This window comes from Rhipicephalus sanguineus, chromosome 11, assembly GCF_013339695.2.
Source record: "Rhipicephalus sanguineus isolate Rsan-2018 chromosome 11, BIME_Rsan_1.4, whole genome shotgun sequence".
Taxonomy (NCBI): domain Eukaryota; kingdom Metazoa; phylum Arthropoda; class Arachnida; order Ixodida; family Ixodidae; genus Rhipicephalus; species Rhipicephalus sanguineus.
The window spans coordinates 122,550,074-122,574,074 of record NC_051186.1 but is presented as its reverse complement, the minus strand read 5'-3'; the positions used below and the strand labels follow the sequence as shown (position 1 = coordinate 122,574,074).

Sequence of the window (24,001 nt, the reverse complement as noted above, 5' to 3'; positions counted from 1 at the left end):
CGACCGCAGAGGCTGCTGGGAGTCGCGAAGTTTCTACACCAGGTCTGGCTCGAGCGACAGCGAGACCGATCGAGGAAGAAGACACCCTACGGGAGACTCGGGCAGGGAGACGATGATGGCGACGTCGTCCAGGAGGGCGCGTTCACGGAACGTCGCAGCAGAGAATTCGCACCGCGTCGCCGTCAGAAGCGCTAGCGAGTCCACGGAGCTGACGCGTGGCGCCAAGCGGCAACGCGAATCGCATCGCAAGCGGGATTGGAGTGTCCGCGCGAAGAAGACTGCCGCTCAGAGAGACCAGGGGACCCGCAGCCACTGGGAGTGCGTTCCCATCACGACCAGACGAATGAGGTTTCGGTTAAGACCAGCGTTCGCAAAGTCACGGATAGTGTGGAACCCGCTGCTGTCGTCACCTCGAAGGCTACAACTGCTTCGTGATCGCCTTGGCCCCTTGGGAGTATGTTGCGGACGATTGCGGCCGCGCGGCAAGAAGGGAGGACAAAGAGAAGAAAGAAGACGTAGACACGAGCAGTGGAATAAAGAGAAGGAATGCTTGGTCGACGGCTCGGGTAATAATTACGCGATATTCTTTCTGACGTCACATGATGACGTCACCACATCACATTGTAGCTTGGTCAACGGTAGGCCGATCGCGGAGGCAGTGGAAAACCACGTTATTGCAGAAAGCTTTCCGAGAGTGGCGGGGCAGGAACAAGACGTGTAGAGTTATTGTACATGCTGCCGCAGGTGTATATGACTCCTAAAGTAGCCATATACAGTAACCTTAAATACATCTAGGGAGCCTACATGACCAGCCGTTGGTTATGTAGGCTCCCTATGTACATCGACTGAGAAAAAGATATGGCTTTCGCCTTCCAGTCGTCTTATGAGTTCTTGAGTTGAACTGGAAAATCCTCAGTTATTATTTCATTAACTAAAAATCATCGGTTGGCATTTCATTGAGCACTTTGTATTTCATTAATTTATTTCATTAATTTAACAATTATTTAATTACTAAGACGGCCGGTCAGTCAGCCCGTTTTAACTGCGTCAAAAAATTCTTTATTTTTGTGTCGTGCGAAACCAAAATCAAGAATTTCTTGAAGCGGGCTTTTCGATCTCTTCGGTATATCATAGCTATAGGTAAAACAAGAGGCTCACGTTACGTACTCGATGGATGCTTCGAATTACACTTTTTAAGCAAGCATTTCACATCTGTCGCTATCACTAAGTAGATGCAATTATTTAGCTTATTTAGCTTTTTGTGTATGTGTGAGGTATATATATAATTTTCTTCAACGATCACATATCAATTGTAAAAATTGTGAGCGTCGTCTGAAGCACTTAATATTTCACAGATGACAATTTATCAGAGGTTCGTGCTGCTAAGCTCGAGGTCGCGGCTTCGATTCCCGGCCACGGCGGCTGTATATTTATGGGGGCGAAATGCAATAACACCCGTGTACTTAAATTTAGGTACACGTTAAAGAACCCCAGGTGGTCAAAATTATTCCCGAGTCCCTCGCTGCGGCGTACATCATAGTCATTTCCTGGTTTTGGCACGTAAAGCCCCAACGAAATCATTATATTATTTATCGACTGAATGTCTGTCCTCCGGTAACCAATTTGCACATATGTGCGCCGGAGAGTGTTAATTTTGTTAGATTTTTTTCCATCAGCTTTCTGCCGCTTTTGAGGGATAATTATTACGCGTGCGTTTCAACTTCATGCACAGTACATTACACGCAGTTCTGGCTCTTCGCAACTTTAAAACAAGAACACCAAAAAGTACAGTTCTGCTTTTGTACAACATTCGACGCCAGCTTGATAACACGTGATCGAATAACTCACAGATGGCGTCACAGCAGCTGGAACGACGGAACTTTCGTAACTACTCGTGCTGGTAGCGCAGGCGTCATCTTCTTTGCTTCACCTATTTCTTCTGCAGGCGAACTTCGCTCACCGTGGATTTCTTAAGCAGCAACTCCGTCTTTTGAAACACGCGTACGTGCGATGGTGTAGCGGCCGCAAGCCCATCCAACGCGCCGGCGCTAACTTGTTGCCATGGTTACGGTCGAAACAACGCGGTGCAGGACCGCAGTGACTTTATTTGCACTAAAAACTAAGTAACTTTAATAAAATAAACAAAGTAAAAACGCAGATATTAATATGCTGTAATATATTGCTTGCTGTTACATGGTTTTATATTTAAATATTTGTGGTTGTTTGCTGCGAACCTATAAAGAGAAGCGAAAACCAAACTGGTTGTTGCAGCAAGGTATCTATAATAGTAACGTTGGTTGCAGCGGTGTTGCGGTGGCTAGGGGCGTCGCACGAGTTTCCCAGAGGTGTCCAATTTACTCGCGTACTTCTTCGTTTGTTGTAATAGTTAGCGGCTGGTTGTGCACAGAAAACTCAAGAGTGTGAGGAAGCGTTTGTCGGGGGTGGTATGCGAGAGTGATCAGTCTTGTACGTACGAGTTTTCGAGCCGTACAGGGAAGAAATCAACCGTGAGGTCGCCGATTCCGGCGATCACCTTTCATAACTGCGTCGCATCCTTTAGCGCCGCGTCAATGCAGTCGATCGTCTCACTTCGGCGTTGCCGGCGCCTGATGTCGCCAGGTTCTCGCCGCCTTCTAAGAACGTCGCCTGCCTGTCTGGATGCCGACGAAGACGATGCGTCCGACCTCACGAAACAGCGCTGGGACGTGGTCATCTCGGGAGCTGGGCTCGCTGGAGCCGCTCTAGCTTGTGCATTGGGTAAGAGCCGCTACTGAGAGAACGTGATACGAAATACTGCAGTCACTCAGGAGGCACGTTAGCAGTAAAACCTCGGCAGACTCGCCAACACGTCTACTTAATAACGCTGGCATTGTAACACTACAAAACCACACGAAACTAACACGACTAAAGCTAATGTTCCAGCTAGTACGCAACATTATAAAAATTGATACTTCACGATGTATATATTATTCACTTGGCAGATCAACAAGTCATAAGCACTCCCATACACTAGCCGAATACTCTTCGAACACTAATAGCTTTAAATAGCTTTAAATCCCTTCAAACCATTAAAGACTAGAATTCATTGAAACCTGCTGTACCCGAGGAATCATCCTTAGACATGTTTACAAATGCGATTGAAAACAAATTGCTTGCTTCACAAGTAGCGCTAATGTCATTGTAAAATCAATAAACCCACGAAGCGATGAGTCTATGTCATGTTACTAATGCTTAGCTTTTTGCTTTTACTTTTATTATATTAAATGACATGCTCTTCGATTAATTTGTTGTTGTTCGAATTGTTTTAATAATGTGTTCTTCTAATAGTAATGTGTAGGTGCTGATCCTATGCCATGTTACAAATGCATAGCTTATCTTTTTTTATGATTGTTTTCGGTGATAATCATATTCATGATTTTGTTGTTATTAAAATTGTTTTGTTCTTCTTATTGTAATGTATAAATTTAACTATGTGTGATTTCGTGTAAACAAATAAAGTATTTCTTGTGCCTTTCCTGCGATAATCTCTGAAGAGATTGACAGTGTTCTTAAATAAAACGTAATAAAATAAAATAAAAGAGTAACGGGAGCGGATACCCAGCCGGCATCAGGCAGGCAACACGAGGAAAGACTGCCAACGGTTTGACCTCATTGACTATATATATTCAATACTAACATTAGAGAGCCGTGAGAGAATCGCGTCGCTTATGGCCCTGACCCTGGCAGTACTGACCTTAGCCAAAGAGTGAGAACACCAAAGGCTTACCACGAAGGGCAAGCCTGTTTTACAGGCATCTCAGTGACGCGGGCCTACTCTTCTAGTATGCTAGATAACGACGCTTGTTCGCACTTACTTCTGAAAACCATTGAAGATGTGCTGGCATCGTGTCTGTTAAGATCAATATTTAGTGTCAGTCAAAGGCCAAACACCTGATGCATGTTACTATCCTCCCAAATTGTAGTTAAGGGTTACCTGGAGCTAGTCATGAGCACATTATTGCCAGCAGGAAGTAACGGTCTTACAGTTAGTTGCCCACTGCGGAAAAGTGACCCTGTTACATCTGTAAGTTTCAACAATGTAGCCTTGTTAAGCTTACTGCTGATGAAGTAATGTCTTTACGTTTTCTTGTTACTACAATAACAGTAATTAGAATGTCACGAGCACCAGTGATAGATTTCATTTGAATATGCCACTTCCTTTCCGTAGTAAATATGTGTATCAGGGTCATCCACATCTGTTTTTTCACCCCTAAGCTATGAAACATGATTATTTGTCACGCACAATCATATGAGTTTTAGTAACTGTAATCGAGTAATCTTGCCATTATCGTGAAAAAATAAATGCTACAATTACAAGTTACGTTTAGACGGTACTTGAAAAAGCAACTGGTTGAAAGTAATGCGTTATTAGTAGCCACTTAGTGCCCAAGACTGAGTGTTCATGACTGAATCATGTGCCCCGATACAGCTGTGTTTGTGCCGAGTTTTGCTGCTGATGTCAGCAGCGCACTGCTGAGAACATAATAAAACTGCATGGGTTGCATTGTACACACTCGCTTGACCATTGGCATAAATGTGTTTTCATGCAGGGACATCGGAGGCATTTGCGAACAAGCGCGTGCTGCTCATAGACAGGCGTCAACTCCGCTCGGATCACGACGAGGAGAATTGGAGCAACCGCGTGTACGCATTGACTCCCGGAAGCAGGAGCTTCTTGCAAGGTACGGTTCCTTTACTCCGAGCCATTTTTGACAAGACCAAGCATCATCTACTTATTCATATTAATTTTTGGGGTTTAACATCCCAAAACCACGACATGATTATGAGAGACGCTGTAGTGGAGGGCTGCAGAAATTTTGACCACCTGGGGTTCTTTAACGTGCACCTAAATCTAAGTACAGGCCTCTAGCATTTTCGCGTCCATCGAAAATGCGGCCACCGTGGCCGGGACCTGAGGGTCAGCAGTCAAGCACCTTAACCGCTCTATCACCATGGCGGGGTCATCTCCTTATTCAGGACAGCCACATTTAGGAAAAGTTGTTGTCGTTATAAAAGGTTCATTTGCATTTGAAACCACCAGCAGTCCTCGTTTCGTAACTACAGTATCGGCACACAAGGCTTTAACTGTGACTCTGGAAGTAAACATTGCTTAAATGCTGATGACACTTTTTTTCTTTCCTCTCGGTCTATACCACAGTCAAGTCGCAGGTGCACAAAATACACTGCAGAAATGGTTTATGCTTTCATTTTGCCACATACTGAAAAGAATAACAATTTCATTCCATCGAATGTACTTATTCTAACAATGGTAGCAGAACTATGGTACAGTCGAAATATTTTGTTCTGTTTTAGACAGGGTAATGCATGCTAACTGTCACATTGCCTATCCGGGCATGTCACATTGAAAATACTGGTATGCAGACATGTATGTGCTTGCATGCTGGTATGTGAACAGGGGCAGGGAACTAGGTCATTTAATAATCATTCAACGTTCTGGTGTTATGTACAGCACACTAACGTGGTGGACATCACATCAACTTGTGTCTTCATTCATCACCACATTAGCGTAGTGTTAGTCTGTCCACATTAGTGTAGTGTTCATAGTGCAATAATTGTAGGAGGCTGCAATGCTTTCTTCATGTGTGTATTTCTCACAACCCTCTACCGTTGTGCGTTCGACTCCTGGGTACGGTATCCACATTCTAACTGGGGCAGATTGCAAGAACCCTAGTGTACATACGCTTAGGTGCATGTTAAACAACCCACATGATTGAGGTTGGCATCTCTTATAGCTTATTTGTAGATTTAAGATATTGAACGCGAGTGTCTTTTTTTTTGTTTTTTTTTTTTTAGTGATACAGTTTTGTATCAGTCAAGAGACTTCTGGCACCTTTGTGTTCTCTTTATGATCACTATCGATTAGGTTGACTTGAAGCTATTGTATGTAGGTTTTGTGCACACACACCAAAATTATTGATTAATTTGCAGTTCCTTTACCTAATTTGAAGTGTCCTTGCTGTAAAGAAAAAGGCAAAGAAAAAGAATGCTGGAGCTTGGCATGCTGAAAAAACGATCCAATTATGAGGCAAACAGTAGCAAAGACGTCTGGACTGTTTTGACCATTTGTGGTTCGGCGACGCGTGGCAAGTCTCTGTTTTGAGCCCCTATTTGAATGCAGTCGCTGTGATCAGGATTGAATGTGCGAGCTCATGTTCAGCTGCATAACTGGATAGCCAGCAAACTCTACCGCAATTACTTTCCATTCCCCTGTTGTTATGCCTTTTATTATTTTGGTTCTTTATCACAGCTGCCGTTCGCCTGAAACTAGCCAGCAGGCCAAGGTATGCCATTGTGAGGCTGCCTTAATTAAACCGACAAAAATGCCGGCTGTCCCTTTTTGTGATAAACTGGCATGTCTTAGCTGATTGGTTCGTCATATAGTCCAGCTTTTTTTTGACAACCTGTCACGGTGTTCCCCTCCATTTGCATTCAAGTGATGTAATGGCTTTTTTTCATGTTTCGCTTCTTTTTCAAACTCTTTTCCGAACAGCCCTTGGTGTGTGGGAGATGCTGCCCAAGTCCAAAGTGCAGACCATCAAGCGAATGCGAGTGAGTGGGGCCTGGCTTTTCGAAAGGCTGCGTATCAGTATTTTATTACCAGTTACACAACTTATTTGCTCAGGACATGTAAGGTGGGGTGAGGCTTCGTTTGGTCACAAAATTTAATTTTGATATTTTGCAATCATCTGATGGAGCATTTCTTTTTCTTTCAGAAATGTATCACACTTGGGCACTTGCGGTTTAAAAATAGTTTTTGGTACTTTTTTTTTACACGTTGACAGAAAATGTGGGTGTACCTCGAAGTGGTCTCTGTTTTTTCTCAAAACAATATTTTGAGAGGTTTGCGTACCTTTTTCTCGGGAACTAGAGGGCATACATTGACAGACGTGAAAAAACATAACAAATCTAGTTCTACTAGCTTTTGTTGTACGCTCACAATTTTAGTTCCACTTCTGTAAAGCGTTGGTTACTACCTTTGTACAAAATTGCAATGCTCTGCAATTAGTAGTACTTAAGAAAAAAAAGTACATGTGTAGAAAAACTAAGAAAACAAAAATACTAAATTCAATTTAAAACTAATTTTGAGCTCTAATGCAACGTGTCTATCATCAAAATTCCTTGCAAATTTTTAGCTATAGTTTTTATTACCACTGCAGTACAGCCAAATTTTGAAACTCATTTTCGAAGTCTGACCCCACCTTAATACATAGAGTTTCATAACCGTACACTAGAGGGAAATCTGGCGCTAGTGTCTATGGGAGCTGCAACACATGGTGCTTCAGCCAGCATGGGAATGATACATGGATTTGCCTAAGCTTCGTTCTTTCGGCTCCATGTGGCTTTTTGACATTTATAAGCGGCAGCTTTTCAAGACGTTCAGCAGCCCCACTTCACCACCCTGACGCTTTGAGAGCAACCAACTTAAATCAGCTCACAGGGTTAACAGCGAACCATCTTTTTATCTGAAACAGAAGCCAAAACAACAATAAACAAGGCTGCAAGTGCGTTCGAAGCCACAAGCACGCAGACTAGGCAAATCCATGTTCTACTCTTCCCATGGTTGCTGAACTATCGCAGCACCACAGTTTCCTCTAGTAAATATTGTAGGAAACTGTGGTTTAATAGATAACTTTTTTCAAAATTTAAAAGCTAGCTTTGCTTCAACGCAGTTTGCTCAACTAATATCGGGATAGTCATTTCTGCAAACAGCATCTACAAGTGACGTTTGCTTGTGCTGTAATGTGAAAAATGTAGGCTCAGCCGTCGCATATAAACATGCACAAAAAACAATCCCCAGCCGTGTGCAGTTAGAGGTTTGTCTTCATTTAAGCCATGACAGGTGCGACCATTGTTTAGGTGAATACGCAGTGCACAGAGGCATACCGTATTTTCTCGCATATAACCCACCTCTGCATATAACCCGCACCCCCGCTTTTTAAGCACATTTTTCCATTTTTTTGTGCAGGTTATATGCGAGAAAATACGGTACTTGTGAATCATAAAGAGGATCTATTGAGCTCGAAGTTAGGGTGAACTGTGTGACCATACATTCTATGTGTTTGTATCCTGCTTGGAATTCATGAGGAAGTTCGGTTACGCTGCTGAAACTGTTTCATCTTTTGCACGGTAAAACATTAATAAGAAGTGCAGTTTATTTCTGCATGCAGTTTTAGTGTAATTTCTTGAAACTGGAGCAGGTCACACAATGTCCAGCTCTAGTAGCTTTACACTTTATCTCCTAGCTGGGGTTCACTTTGGAAATAAAACTTCACTGAAATATTTTCCAAAAGAGACTTGATGTGCAAATGTCTTGCTTTGTTCGTCAGAGATTATCGCTCAGATCTTGACATCTGCCATCACAAAATATCTATTGCCTAAAACAAATTGTCTTCAAAATCTTGCTTGTGCTATGTTCAACTATTAACCAGAGGCCCTTCGTTTAAACAAATGTGGTGTTAAGCTGGTTCTACTAGATGAACATTAACAGGGCAGGTGTTCAGGGAATAATAACGTCCTTGGTAGCCTAGCAGCAAAGATGTCATGCTGCTAAATTCGACAATGCAGGTTTGGTTCCCAGCCTTGGTGGCAGCATTTCGATGAGGGCTACATACAAAAAACAAACGTGTACGTAGATCCCAGGTGGTCAAAGTTATTTTGGTGTCTCCTGCTACAGCATCCCTCATAATCAAGTCGTAGAATTTAACGCCATCTTCGACAAATCGCAGCAAGGCGCCCTGGCTTGGTGATGTTTGGACGAAAGGCGCACCAGGGTGTTCCTGGGCGATTTGCGAAGACACCATTATTTCTACATGCGAGGAAGGAGGCTGGAAGTGATGAAAGTCAGTGTGGAAGTAATATCTCTGTAATGAACTTCAATAGGGCTGAAAGCTGGGCTAGTCGGTGACTGATCATCATACCTTCTAGGTGAAGTAGCGCACTTTTGACGAGGGCAAAGGGGACAAGAAAGACGCGACACTCGCTACACTCCCACCGTGGTTTTTCAACATGGGAACCAACTAACCAGGGAAATAGTAGAAGCATTTCACATTAACAAAAGAAAAGATGGCTGCATTAGTCAATCATCAGTTTCACTGAGTACTAATCGGGAAGTCATCTTCCTGCAAGGACACTAGTCTCAAGTATGTTAACTTGAATTTGTAGTGTTTGGAACTGTCACTCCCTCCTTCATGTTATCTATTTCCACTTTCGCTTGAAGGACGTGTAAGTTACTACCAACACATTTTTATCTGGCGGTTACCCTTGACTGTTTATTTTTATTTTTTTTAAGTGTCTGCGCAACACATGCCTTGTTGTATCATTTGAGTGTTCCCAAAATACTTCTTCAATAAGAATGCATTTGACTATTAAGTTCATTTCTATGTCGCTCGGGGGTGCATGGATGCATATATATATATGAAGTATTGTTTCTGAAATAAATTTAGTTGCGAGTGTAGTAAGTGTCATCTCTTTCTTGTTTTCTTTGCGCTCGTCAAAAGTGTGCTACTTCATACGGTATAATGATATCACCGTAGCCAACAATTCAGGAATGTTGCTAGAACCAATGTCCCTTGTTCGTCTACTTTCATCGGATATATCTGGCATGGCAGTGATATCTTGTGGCATATAAAACCAACGGAACAGATGCAGTGTTGACTCCGAATGATAAGCAAGCTGCCTAAACGAAGCCATGAATTGACTTGCAGGTTTGGGAATCGCACTCCACTGCCTCCATCGCCTTCTTCGGACGCACACTGGCCAATGAAATTGCATTCGATGTCGACATGGGCAACCTTGCAGATGCACTTTATCGCCGGCTGGCACAGCTGCCCTCACAAGTGGTGCGTGTCGTCTCTGGAGTCAAGGTAGGCACGGTTATTTTTTTATTGACTGAAATAATTCACCAGTGCAGGTCTAATATTTCAATGCACCCGCCACAGTGGTCTAGCAGTCATGGTGCTCAAGTGCGGACCCGAAGGTCACGGGGTCGAATTCCGGCTGCAGAGGCCACATTTTGATGGAGGTGAAACACTAGAGGCCTTGGCGCTTAGATTTAGGTGCGCGTTAAAGAGCACCAGGTGGTGAAAATTTCCAGAGCCCTCCACTACCGTGTCCCTCATAATCATATCATGGTTCCGAGATGTATAACCCCAACAATTATTATTATTATTATTATTTCAATGTAATTTGAAGGTGATAAAATATTGCATGGGCATTTATGTGGACTTAATTTTCCTTTTGTGTATTGTGTGTACGCCTTTCATGGGCCAGCTTATTTCTTTTTTTGGAATTAAGTATCAGTTCAACCGTTGCTTTCCAAGTGATGTAGGTGCTTGTGGAGGTCGTCTTGCACATGGTGTCGAAGGTGAAGAGAACTTCGAGGTTGTTTGAAAGGAATTCCTTGCCAGAGTCGTGTTCTAGTGGAAGACTGTATTAACAATAATGACCGGCACTTCCTTTTTACACTAAATCTAAGCACATAGCATATTTGCATTATCCCCTAGCTGTCGTGCATTCGCTGCTGCTGGGAATCGAGCCCATGGCCTAATGCTCGCCAGCAGAATAACATAACCACCCAGCCACCACTACTGTACGATGTTGGCGTAGCAGGTTTCAAAGCATAAATTTTTTTTCGCACACATCCTTGGGTCCTCCTGACCGTGAATATTGCTGTTGCCACTGCTGCCTTGCCGAATAGGTCATTGATTGATCCGTGACTCGTCAAGAGATTGCTCAATGATCGCCTGCAGCAGTGTTCATGTTGACAACCACGTCTTCAACTCTTTCAGCATCTGCACCACAAAGCACACATCACAATATAAAAACAAAAATACTGTGGTCTAAATGTACTGTGTCGCACTGTCTGACTCCTTTTTTTTTTACTTTCTTTAATTCTCCACATTTGATGATCCTAAAGAATTTTCCTCATATCTCTATTTCAGTAGGATACCTTCCGTTCATGGCAGAATTTGTTCAGTGACGTCTACGCAAAATTTGCATTTTTAAGTGTGAAAATGACTGACCGCCTAAATTATTTTGGCTAAAAATAATACCATACTTTAATGCAAACTAAAGCTTGGCAGCATCGAAAGAATGGGCAAGATAACTTAGGTACGTGTTATACAGAATTCTTGAGACTGGATGACCTGTCTCTGTTCAGCCTATTACATTGTCTACAGTGTATAATTGTCTGTGTGCAACGAAATGGTACTCATTTTGCAAAATGGTTGCATCGGTTGTGCAACTGTGCTTGTTCCTATAATCACAGTTCTTTGAGTTGTACAGCTTCTTAATACAGAGAGCCTAAGTTTTGTTATTCAATTCTTGACAGTCAGGTCGCGGGATGGAATCCCGCCCGCGGCGGCTGCATTTTCGATGGAGGCAAAAATGTTTGAGGCCTGTGTGCTTAGATTTAGGTGCACGTTAAAGAACCCCAGGTGGTCAAAATTTCTGCAGCCCTCCACTACGGCGTCCCTCGTAATCATATCGTAGTTTTGGGACGTTAAACCCCAACAATTATTAATTAATAATTCTTTGCAGTTGTGTGAATCCAGAATTGTACTAACCTAAATGTGTTACTCCTTGTTTTTTTACAGGTGATGAACTATGAGCTGCCAACATTGGAAAGGCATGACCCTATAGATCCTTGTCCACCGGTCAGAATACAGGTGCTTGGAGAAGACGAGCCACTGGAAACCTCCCTTTTGGTAAGCTCTGGCTGCCAGGTGCGGTTGTGTTGTTGCAGCTTCGGCTATCTCTAGCGATGAAAAATTTTTGGGGCTAAGTTTTCCCATATGGTGATTACCACCATTTTAAGTACCTAGTTACAGCCAGTACTGATCAGTGGGCTGTGCGAACATTCGGACGCTTACAGTCTTCGAATTCACTTTGACACGAATTTAAAATTTCCATAATTTCAAGGTGCTTGAAACGAACGAATGAACGTATTTTACCTCGTGTAGCTCACCTAAAACGGTGGTTTCACTGCAGCATGCAGTCACGATGCCATGAAACCGCCTACGCTCAAGAAATCAGCACTGCCGCAAAGCCACACTTCAAGGGCAAGTGTGCATATTGCCCGCACCCCCAGTAATTTTTTTTAAACCTAACAAGCTTTAATTTTGAATTTTGTTATTATTTTTTATTTATTGGCTACTGTGAGCCTAAACAGGCCCATACAGGAGTGAACAATGAATACATAGGTCAATTTCGCAACAGAATAACAAAAGAACAGTTATCACACTTCGGCACAGTGTTTTATGCGACAACGTTGTCTACATAGTTCGAAAAGAACAACAGAGTTTCATTTTTACATAACTCAGTGCACACTATGCACACACTATTCTTACAATGTACGTAAAAACCCGCGTATAGCCCGGGGTTTTTTTCTAGATTTTAGGGTGCGAAATTTCGGCCCCGTACTATATGCGGGTCCCAAGAATTTTCGGCCCAAATTCAGTTTCGGTTTCGGCATAGCGCGGTGCTATCATCATCATCAGCTGTCTGCGCGCTTCTGCGCTAGGTAGTGTTAAGCCCGAACCGCACGTACGCTCCCAAACGCGCACGGGGCGCGCGTCAGCGCGCGCAGCCCGGGCGTCTCCGGCGAGTGATGGCGGTTTCCACCCACACACTACGCGCGAAGGCGCACGCGAAGCGCGCGCTTCCTCATACGTGCAAGACATCGTTTCGTACAAAATTACTGATAGTTCATCAGAATACTTACAAAACCTCCTTCTGTTACCTTTTTTATTGTTAGATGCATGCAAAAGTAAATAAGAACTAAAATTTTTCATATGATGTGTATCATCATCCGTCGGTCAAGCCGGTGCTGGTAACAGCCATGCCACAGTTGGGCTCCAAGCGCTGCCAAACGCGCGCCGTCTCAAGGTCGATATCAGTCGCCGCAAACACTCGCGTACCGCGCGCGTTTTGCCGCGCTTGCTTCGTCTGCGCATGCGCGGCCTCCGGAGCGCGTACAGCCAACGTACAGCGCGCGCTCGGCCAGCGTACGTGTGGTTCGGGCTTTAGCGGCGTTAGTCTTAACTGGTCAGTTGGTCAGTGGCCTTTGCTTCAACTTGGTGCCCATAACGACGGCCTCGATTTTGCTCCTGTGATTTTACGCCATGTCAGGACCGCGCAGGCAGTACTCTGCTGCTTTTAAAAGAAAAGTTATCGCTGCTGCCGAAACCATCGGCAACTGTGCCGCGGAGCGGCAGTTCGGAGTCAACGAGCGGAGCATTCGCGGTTGGCGGAAGCAGAAGGAAGCCCTCTTTGCATGCAGCGGCCAGCGAAAAAGTTTCCGCGGACCAAAAAATGGAGCATTTCCTGACGTGGAACGAGAACTCACAGACTTTGTGCGGGAGCAGCGAGCTGCACATCTCGCTGTCAACATCGAGCTGCTACAAGCGAAGGCAAGGGAGATCGCTCGAGACAAAGGCATTCAGCAGGAGGATTTCAAAGCGAGCAAGCATTGGGTGTCTCGCTTCATGCGCCGCGCTGGGTTCTCCCTACGTCGGCGTACGTCGATCTCCCAGAAGCTACCAGAGAGCTACGAAGAGCACCTCGTGGCTTTTCAAAGGTACATAATTGCGTTGCGAAAGGCAGTCCCCTTTCAGCTGGGCCAGATCGGCAACGCGGATCAGACGCCGGTCTACCTGGATATGCCCTCGGCGCTGACGGCGCATCAAAAAGGCTCCAGGCAAGTTATCGTGCGGTCGACTGGAAACGAAAAAACGCGGGTGACTGTAATGTTATCCTGCACGGCTGACGGTCGCAAGCTGCCACCCTACGTGGTGTTCAAACGAAAAACGCTGCCGAAGGGGGAGAAGTTCCCGAAAAATGTCGTCGTCCGCTGCCAGGACAAGGGGTGGATGGACGAATCGTTAGTCCTTGACTGGATAAAGTCCGTGTGGTGTCGACGGCCCGGAGCACTGCTGGGGCTCCCTTCGATGCTTGTGCTCGACGCGTTTCGGTGTCACCTGGCCGACTCCGTAAAGCGACTGCTGCGCGACTCCCGCACCGAGCTCGTCGTCATCCCGGGAGGGATGACATCACAGCTGCAGCCGCTTGATGTGTGCCTTAATAAGCCATTTAAGGACCATGTCAAGCGCCTGTACGTGGAGTGGATGAGGTCCGGAGAACCAGAAGTGACCCCTGCCGGACGGCTGAAACGGGCCTCGCCAGCGATGCTCTGCTCGTGGATAGTCGATGCTTGGGCCTGCATTCCAGAGGCGCTCGTTTGCCGCGCCTTCAAAAAGTGCTCCATCTCCAACGCGCTTGATGGCACTGAGGATGATGTGCTGTGGGAGAACATTTCCGACAAGGGAGCTTCGGAAGAGAGTGCGTCCGACGACGACGATGAATGAAATGTCAATAAATGCATTTTTTCCATTTTCCTCGGACTATATTCGGGTGAAAACTTTTTTTCTCGCGTTTGCTATCCCCGAATTACACCCCGGACTATATGCGGGTCCGAGCTATATGCGGGTTTTTACGGTAAGAGTGAATTTAGAAATGTAGAAATTTTGCAATTTTAAGGGGTTACACAAAAAGAAATTGCTCGATTTTAGCGGTGAACGCCTCCAAAGATTCAACATTCATGCAAGCCTGTGGCAGAGCGTTCCATTTTTCTATGGTAGAAGGGAAGAAAGAACACTTTTATCACAGCGTGTTATATATGCAGTGATTCCACTCCTGCGCCAACTGCGCCAAAGTGCACCAAATTGTATTTACTGCGCCATCCTGATAATATCGACGAAATTTGCGCCAAACTGCGCCAAAGTCTCGGGTTTGGGGCCGTCTATCACCGGCAATCGCACCGCCGGCGCGTCAGAACATGTGCAGCTAGATCTTGGGGCTGCCAATAAAGTCACAATCATGAGCCAAGAATTATTCCGCTGAATAAATAGCGCTCGCGCGTGCGTTCCGAGTAAGCCACGATGCCATGCACGGTGCCGACTCAGCTTCTGTTCTGCAAGTCAGCTCGACAGCAAAACGCGCTCTCCGCAGAGGCTCGTGACGTCTAGGCCTATCGGTAGCGAGAAAGTGCGACGGCGATTCATCGGCGGACGTCGTCTGTTCCAGAAATGCTGCTGATAGCTCGTTTCAAGCGTCGAATTGCACGTAAGGAAAGCAATGTTCAGTAATAACTACATGAGTGCCGCTAAAATGTCTGTCACTTCTGTTTCCGGACATCGCGGAATGAAATCTGGGATCGCTCGCAGTAGATAAATGGGACAATATCGAATTTTCCTTGCTTCGCGTTTACGGAAGAGCGCGCGAACGGTGGAAACGCGTTGACACTTTTCCTCAGATATACTTTATCCGTGGATCTTCTTCCAGAACAGCTTTTTCGTAATTCCTTCCGCCAGCACGCGTCCGAGTTTGTAATCACTTTGCGGTAAATACCCCCTAAAAGGCCCTGCCCTTTCGAGCTCACGTGCTAAGGTTCCAATTCGAATTTTTTGCTTGCTTTTTAGAAATGTAATCTCATTAGTAAAATCATGTCTCCTGGTCGGAGCAGCCACAAATGCGCAGCTGTCAGTAGTGGGCCCGTCGCTGACGGCCCACAGTGAAGCGGCTACGCCATGTTACACGTCCGCCCCTCGTTTTCGGGGGTCAATAGCTAACGGTTAAAAAAACCCAGTTTCGCTTAACAGCGAGGCAATGAATGCGATACCAAAAAATTGTATTGTGAAACGAAGTAAGACCAGCAGCTAACTCTTTTGGATCCGATCTCGCGTAACTCAACAAAACGCTGGTTTAAGGGAATATGGCCCCTCCAGGAACCGAAGCGTTTTCTTGCTGTGAGTCCTCTAAACGCGAAGTAAGCGTTGAGAGCACAGCAAGTTTACGAGCCGTCTCCTGATGCCTCGAGATAGCGCGCGCACAAGCGACTGCGCCCTTCGAACGATGCGCTGCCCCCCCCCCTTCCGCTCTCCTGGCGTCCCTTCATGCTTCTTACGAAAGACGGGCGGGGCGTTTCCTCTCTGTTTGATGAGCAATCGACGGCAGGCCCGCACGCGGGAAGATGTTATCTCATGCGCTCTCCGTGCGACGGAGACAGATGGCCGGCTAGTTTAATCTCCGCTTCAGCCGCGTTCGTCGCCAGCGCTCGCGAGCTTTTACCCGCGGCTAGAATACGCGTGGTGATGTTATTAATTTGAACTTTATACAGAAAATTACGGCAATGGCAACGGCAAAAATCCGGCGAGAGTGTCCATATAATTGCTATCGCAAGGGTCAATGTATGGAGCAGAACCTTATCACAGTCATCCGTAGATATCTGCTCGGCTGCGCGTGTGACGTACGCCGTACACTCCGGATTGACGGCGGTACGAGCGCGCCATAATTAGCCATGCTGCCGTTTGCAAGTTTGCCGCCGCGTCGTGCGAAACCGCTTTAAAGTGCGCGTCGCTTTGTAGAAACGAAAGTAGCTCGCTGTTGTTGAGCGCCGCGAGCACCGAGAAACGTCGATGCACTGACAGAGTGTTTGACTAGGTGACAACTGAAGTGCGCCGCGCATCATCGTGCAGGGCCGCGAGAGCATCGCGGAGACGTAGAGTGCGCGTTGCTTAGAAAATGCTTGCTTTCGCCGCGTTGAACGAAGACGCTAGTCGCCGCACCCGTCCGTGCACGGTTCGGAGTGAAGCAAGCACGAAGAACGTACAAACGCGCGCATACGGCATACAGCAAGCGGCCCGGCAGTGACTCCGCAACCCGAGTAGGCGACGCGCTGCACGCAACTAGCCAGGGATGATCGGCTCCACGTCGCGGCATCGCGCTTCGGTGAAACTGTGTCAGCTCATTGCAGAGCCGTTTAATTCACTCGTGAGCACGCAGCGGGCGTCGCGTCACGACGCGAAAAGGCTTAGCTTGTCACCGAAGGGGTTGTTAGCACTTTAATAAAAGTGCACAAAGAAAAAAAAAACAGCTTGGCCGCTAAGCTCACGTTTTTAACGGCGAGTCCATATACAACGAACTACTGATATAACGACCACTTTTCGCGACACTTTCGAGTTCGTTATAAACAGGTTCGACTGTATAACAAGTACATCAATTTCAAAGAGGCAACGCACCGGCGGGTTTCAAGTGTCTGTATCGCAGCGCGATTGCGCATCAGCGTCACACTGTCATTCCTAGAGTATCTGGAATAAATAAAACGAAGCGCCTTGTTTTGAATTGCCTCTAGCTTGTTGATAAGGTACATTTGGTACAGATCCCACACTACACTGCCGTATTCGAGAATGGGGCGTACCAGAGATTTATAGCATGATAGTTTAACATTCGGGGGTGCTGTTGCAAGTTTCCTGCACAGAAACCCCAGTTGTTTGAACGCTTTTTGACATGTATTACTAATGTGCGTGCCCCATTTCAATGTACTCGTTAGCGTCACCCCTAAATATTTGTACGATTCTGTCCGCGCAACATTTGATCCCATAAGGTTGTAAGTGAACAGTAGTGGCTTTTTCTTTCGTGTTATTGACATGCACGCTGTCTTAGTTACGTTTATTTGCATTCCCCATTTTTTGCACCACTTGGCAATACTGAGCAAAGATAAGTTTAATTTAACTTGATCTGCCTCTGTTCGTATTGTTTTGTATATGACGCAGTCATCTGCATATAGTCTTAGTGTGACGTCTGGTTCAACTTCAAGGTGCATGTCATTCACATATACTATTAAGAATAAGATAGGACCTAACACAGACCCTTGGGGCACTACCGAAAAAACTTCCAAACATTCTGATTCAGCACTGTTTACTTTAACGAATTGTGTACGGTTATAAAGGTACGCGCTTATCCAGGATACTACTTTGTCCTCTATTCCAATGTTCCTAAGCTTGCTTATTAACTTCCAGTAGGTTACCCTGTCAAACGCTTTTGAAAAGTCTATGAATATAGCGTCTACCTGTAGCCTCGAATGTTAGTTGTATGGGCTTATATGGGCTAAGCATTTCAAATTTTAAAAACGTAATGTATTTTACCCCTTATGGCTTGCATGTGACTACTATTCATCTCCGGCTACTATCGAGTTTGCTTCAAAATTATTCAGCACTAATTACTAATTGCTTTCAAACCAGAAAAGTGATATTCACACATCCCTGCAAATGATGTAACTGCTACCAGGTATAAGTTGAAATTGAGAGAGGTTAAGTGGTTTGCTGCTTCTTTTCATTACATGCATTCATTTCTTAGGAATGCGTAGAGTGGTACAACTTTCAACATGCTTGTCTCCAGAATGTGCCTTAAGTTGTAATCACAATCGGCACAGTTTGGCCCACAGTCTGCAAGAATTGCGTTTTGGAAAATAAATGGTAGAATATACAAAATTTATACATGTAGAATATACAAAATGTTAGGGAGCACTGCAATCACAACACGCAAGCGAAAATGTCCCGTGGTTAGGGGTGTGCGAATATCAAATTTTTCGAATACGAATCGAATACGAATATCCACCTTCGAATATCGAATCGAATATCGAATATCAAGGAAAAATTCCTCCACAGTAACGATATTTTATTTAGCATGTAGCTATTTGAAAAAAAAAAATCACAGCATATCCACGGAGTGAATGATGATGAGTGGGCGAAGCTGCGGAGGTTCATCGGTAAACCGTGAATCTTCCGTGAATTCTGCCCAGTACATCATCACCGACGTGAGATCGGGCGCGTTTATACTAAAGGTTCGATGAGTTATGACGACTTGCAGCTGACTTTAATTTTACATGTACGCTGTGAATTTTCATTGTTTAGAAAACCATTGCTTTAGAAAACATCTGGCGTCTTTCGTTAAGCAGCTGGCGTCTTTTCGTTTTGCTTTAGGAACACCTGGCGTTCTTTCGTTTTGCTTTTAGAAAACATCTGGCGTCTTTCGTTGGTTTATTTCATCAATCAACGGCGTTTTGAACAAAATTTTTATTGTTTAATCTTGCACAGGAGAAATCTCACCAGGCACTACCTTGGAGGTAAACAGTGGCTGCTAATGGAAATGAGACACAGAAGAAGTCGGCTTTTAGCTAGCACTTACACTTCTACTTCTACTAACGTTTCCTACTGGAACATGCCAATGGCTGCTAATGGGGAATGAGAGACAGAAGAATTCGGCTTTTAGTTAACGCGCACGCTGCAAATTTTTTATTGTTCAACAACGCACAGGAAAAATCTCCCACCGGCACCACCTTGGAGGTCAAAGCGTAAGACTGGTTACGCACTACGACTACTATGACTACGACTACGAGGGACGAACGGGTGCCGCCTTAAGGAGCTGCGCCCCTAAAACATTAATAGCCTGACTGGCAACACAACATACACTGCTATCTCCAGAACACAATGTCCAGGCTAGCACAAAGCACATCACAACGCAAGCAAATATCATGGCAGAATGAAAGTAATGACTAGATATTATCATGAAAAAATATGAGTTGCTCCACATGATCAGGCAGCAGGCGCTCCCTTCTAACAGAGACAACCCCCGCCCCCTGCCACTGAAAAGGCACGCTCGCTTGGAAGAGAAGTGGGGCAAAGCTTTGCCCGACTGGGGTATCTGAAGGTGCCTACAGTCCGCCACCAGTCACATGGGTCACTGTCTTTCTTCAGAAGTGGTCCCGCATAGTGAACGAGTGGTAGTGCGGCACGTTACGGCCGCATAATATTGAAAATGTACGGTTACATGATCGCCAACAGCGCTGCACGTCGGAGATGCACCAGCAATAAATCATACGTATTGGGGCGCTCGTCGCAGGCAGATATTGTGCCTTCGTGTACTTACTATGTGTATCGCTCCTCTCGGCAACGTTTTTAGCTATACGAACACAGCAGAAATGTGGAAGACGAGTTATTTTATGCATGATAATCGAATCGCATATTCGAGTTTTTCGATTATTCGAAGTTATCGAATATTCGAAACTTTTTGAATACACGATTTTCGAATCGAATACGAATATTTCGAATGTAATATTCGACGAATATTCGAAACTTTCGAATATTCGCACACCCCTACCCGTGGTATTTCTTAGTACTTGGCGGGCATCTGCAGTGAGCAGGAAAAACACCAATACTTAATAAATAAAAAGTTAGAAACTGTCTCATCGGGCATTTTGCAAACCAATCTACAACTTTCTAATTGGAATTTTTCGCCCAGCTTTGTTGCTTTAGAAGTTTGTTAATTAATTTTAGCTAATTAAGCAGAACACCAAATGTAGTGAGACTTACTGCATGCAATAGTCTTCATAGAATGTGTTGGCATATTTTTGAACTGTGGCTAAAGTTAGCCAGGGCACTTTGTATAATGTTCAATAAAGTCGCCTTAGTTGACGGAGTATAACACACTTACCTAAAATGTCAGAGATGTGATGTGTGTAAATGTACAGGAAACAGTTAAGAAATTAAGCAGCTGACAACACATGCACTGTCACAGTTTTATTGAATCACAGGTGGGAGCGGACGGCTTCAACTCGCAAGTTCGCAAGAGCATGGCTGTCAGGTGCCTCCAATGGAACTACAACCAAAAGTCCATCATTGCCACCGTGAAACTGTGCGAGGTAAGCCAGCCAATGTGGATTTTTCTAAACTAGAGAGTTTCAGTACAGGCTAAAATGCTTGCACTAGCATTAGCATATTCCACACTCTGAGTCTATGTAAAGTGCTATTGAGAGAGTTTTAGTGTAGCATTAACAGCGATGCGCTGTAAGGTGTGAAACTTCATAGGCACAGGAGTGTGGTGAACCATAAATCAATATTTAAAACCCCAAGTTGTCGTCCTTAGTTTGTTGCCAGAGCTAGACAGTCCGAAGCGGAAACTAGCAGCACCATTCACGGTAGACATGCTATTTGTGCAAGGCACAAGGACGAAATGATGGGCGCGAAGGGAAGGACCGTCACTTCGAAGGCGCCACCTCGTTTTTCCATGCTAAATGGTCTGTTCGGGCACCAGGACTTGCACTGCATTCCAAAAATTGTGGAGGTGCACAATGGGGAAAACTTCCTTAGTGTTTGGTACATGCACAGCGTTCTGCAGCCCACTACATTTGAGAGTGGGACGTGGTACTCTGCTAAAACTTCCTTCTGTTCAGACTTTCATAAAAAAGCCATTATTGGAAGTGTCACCCTGTCAGAGGCAGTCGTTTGCCTCGTATTTAGGCCTTGTGCTTAGATCATAGCTCCTTTTGTAATTCATTCAATTCAGACTGCTGGTCTAGTTGAACTTTATGTCTCGTTGCCTGCCCGTCTCAGCTGTCCTCAGTTTGTGGACTTGGTTTTGGAGACTGCTCTTTCAAGCAAGAATCTTGTTTGTTAACTGTCCCCACTTCTCATTCTCTCTCTTTTTGCTTTAGCCAGTGGACAATACGGTGGCCTGGCAACGATTCCTTCCAAACGGTGTGGTGGCCCTGCTGCCGGTGAGTCAACCGCACTGTGGCAGGCATTCTAGTTGGCACCATTGCAACTTACCTGTTGCATAAAACAACGCTGAGGCTATCATTTTATTGTGGTCATTACAAATTGCAAAGGTGAATCTCTCTGTTATGGAACATTGCCTGCTCTTGGCGAAAACATGTTGGAGCCTGGGTGCACTCTATGTGAGCATGTGTGTTCACACATAGTGCACCCAGCCTTCACATAGACTGCATCTAGCTTTTGTGTATTGGAACATTCTCAAATATTATTGCTAATTCTATGCCAGAATAATCTTGTCTGTTGTCCCTAATTATACTGCACGCATGATGCCAGCAGTGATGTACAATCGGCGTCAAATGAAACCCAAACAGCGGCAAGCATTCGCAGTGGTATAGTGCGCACCGTCTTGTTGTCACCATGGACAGGCGCGCACATCCAGTTCGGCAGCACTGCGCATATATGTGCGCCTGTCCATGGTGATAACCAAACGGCGCACACTATACCACTGTGAATGCTTGCCGCTGTTTGGGTTTCATTTGACGCCGATAGTACACTCTGGCATTTAAGCAAGCATTATCAATTAGGCTGCAATGTACAATGGCTCATCTACAAATAGCCAACACATTTGACTTGCGGATTGATGACTGCACTCGCTGCTGTCGTCGTGCTTTGAATGGTGTTTATTTTTTCTGGACACAAGTCTGGCCAGTAAAGGGTTGAATCTTTAGTTAACTCTATGGCTGCTGTGTTCTGCAAATGGGCCCTGCAACACTTTTTGAACATTGTCAGAAAATGCGGCCAATCGGTAGTCAAGGCTCCTGCAACCATGTGAGCCAAACATTGTAGCACAGCACACATAGTGGAATTTACAGTTGTTTAAAGTCAGCTAGAAAACACTCGCTCTTCTCTCGACAAATGATGCCATAAGCGCAATTTGGCTTATGACATCAATTTGACTTACGGCCATTGGCTGATATGAGTATTGTGAGCTGCATGGTTACCATAGCCACCATTGGGTGCCGCGACATACCCGCACCTGCACTCTATTGTCCTAGAGCTACACACGGTATAAAATTATACCTGTGCACTAGTGATCACTCTGAGAGTAAGCCACGGGTTCAAATAAGAAAAGAAAACATACTCAAGGTCACGATATACACTGGCATACAGACGTAGCTTCTTGCCCCCTTGTCACCACGCCCCTCCCCTTTGTAGCTTTCAGCGCACTCGCCGGGATGAAAGGAGAGAGAAAGCTCACTTTGCACGCGTGCAATAAATGCCTATACAGTGAAACCTCGTTAATACGTACCTGCCGGGAACGCGGCATAACTACGCACTAAACGGTAGTACGCATTAAACACCAAGTACAAATTTGCATCTCCTAGCGTACGCCATTGCCGCCAGCAAATAAATAGAGTGACACAGCAAATATTGCCTAAAGTACCCACCGCAAAGCCTTTTCTTTCTTTTTGCCAATGTGGAGAAAAGATCCTGGCACACTCGCACGACCGCCCGATAACGTGTAGTGGCGACGCCGAAGAGCATTTCGAAACTATTGCAGGGTCCCTGACACGCGGTCAACGCAGTGACCGACATAGCGACAGAACGGACAGTGTGATTTCCGCGGTATATGTGTGTGCGTCTAACCGCGATCTGCCACTAAACGAAAACTGACGCAGTTCCAGTGAAACGCGATACGGCCGCGTGGAGCCGATCGTCTCCCGGCTAGTTGCGTGCAGCGCGTCGCCTACTCGGCTCACGGCGTCACTACCGGGCCGCTTGCTGTGCCGCCCGCGCGCATTTATCGTGGGAATGTTGTTCGTACCCACTTCGCTCCAGATCGTGCACAGATGCGGCGAGTAGCTTAACGCAGCGATGACGAGCTTCATGCAAGCGATGCGCACTCCGCGATTCTCTAGCGGCCCTGGCAGCGGACGGAGGCGCGTTGGGTGGTCGCCTAATAAAAGCGTGCAGTATGGTTACAACCGCGCTACGCTTGCTTTATCGTACATGTGCGTTTAGTGTGATAGCGTCAATGCAGCGAGGTTTCTCGGCGCCCGAGACCCGCAACGCTAACTACGCAACAGCGATCTGCTTTCGCTTTAAGCGGTGTGCGCCTGATGACGGCTTAGTAGCGTTTGCTGTCGGGCTAGTTCGTACATGGCTGCTGAAGTTCTTCGACCCTGCCCGAGCATTTGTGCCATTAATTCAACTTCAGCCTTGAAGACGGCCGCGCACAACGAAGCGGCAGCGATCGGCGGCCCAGCGGGTTCAGGTTGTCGCCTAATAAAAGCGTGCAGTAGGCTTAAAAGTAGCGCTGCGCCGCACGCGTGCCCGAGCAGATAGCTGAAGATACTTATTGTGATAAGGTTGTCGGCGATAAGTCATGTCGGCGCGTTCGTCGGTGGCCGCCACCGCGCCTTCGTTCTTTCCCGATGCTTAACCGCAGAGGCGTCGCCGCAATCGGAATCGGGGATCGACTGATCTGCGCACTTCTCAAAAAGGACGAAGAGCGGCACATTCTGGCGTTGGGAAGCTGAGCGGCACAGTAA

General features: G+C 45.7%; 2 protein-coding genes across 2 annotated transcripts in view; one reads left to right on the top strand and one right to left on the bottom strand.

The window, feature by feature from the left end:
• LOC119373581 (uncharacterized) overlaps nt 1-2,053 on the bottom strand; it is a 40,393-nt gene extending 38,340 nt beyond the window's left edge. Inside the window, exon 1 of the mRNA XM_037643641.2 lies at nt 1,849-2,053. The gene's annotated coding sequence lies outside the window, so the exon portion shown is untranslated. The remainder of the gene's footprint in view (nt 1-1,848) is intronic.
• Nucleotides 2,054-2,302: 249 nt separating this feature from the next.
• LOC119373545 (ubiquinone biosynthesis monooxygenase COQ6, mitochondrial) overlaps nt 2,303-24,001 on the top strand; it is a 54,704-nt gene continuing 33,005 nt past the window's right edge. Inside the window, exons 1-7 of the mRNA XM_037643598.2 lie at nt 2,303-2,757; nt 4,590-4,721; nt 6,551-6,609; nt 9,765-9,923; nt 11,655-11,765; nt 20,489-20,596; nt 21,389-21,451. Of these exons, the coding sequence (XP_037499526.1) occupies nt 2,571-2,757; nt 4,590-4,721; nt 6,551-6,609; nt 9,765-9,923; nt 11,655-11,765; nt 20,489-20,596; nt 21,389-21,451 (819 nt within the window). The 5' untranslated portion in view covers nt 2,303-2,570. The remainder of the gene's footprint in view (nt 2,758-4,589; nt 4,722-6,550; nt 6,610-9,764; nt 9,924-11,654; nt 11,766-20,488; nt 20,597-21,388; nt 21,452-24,001) is intronic.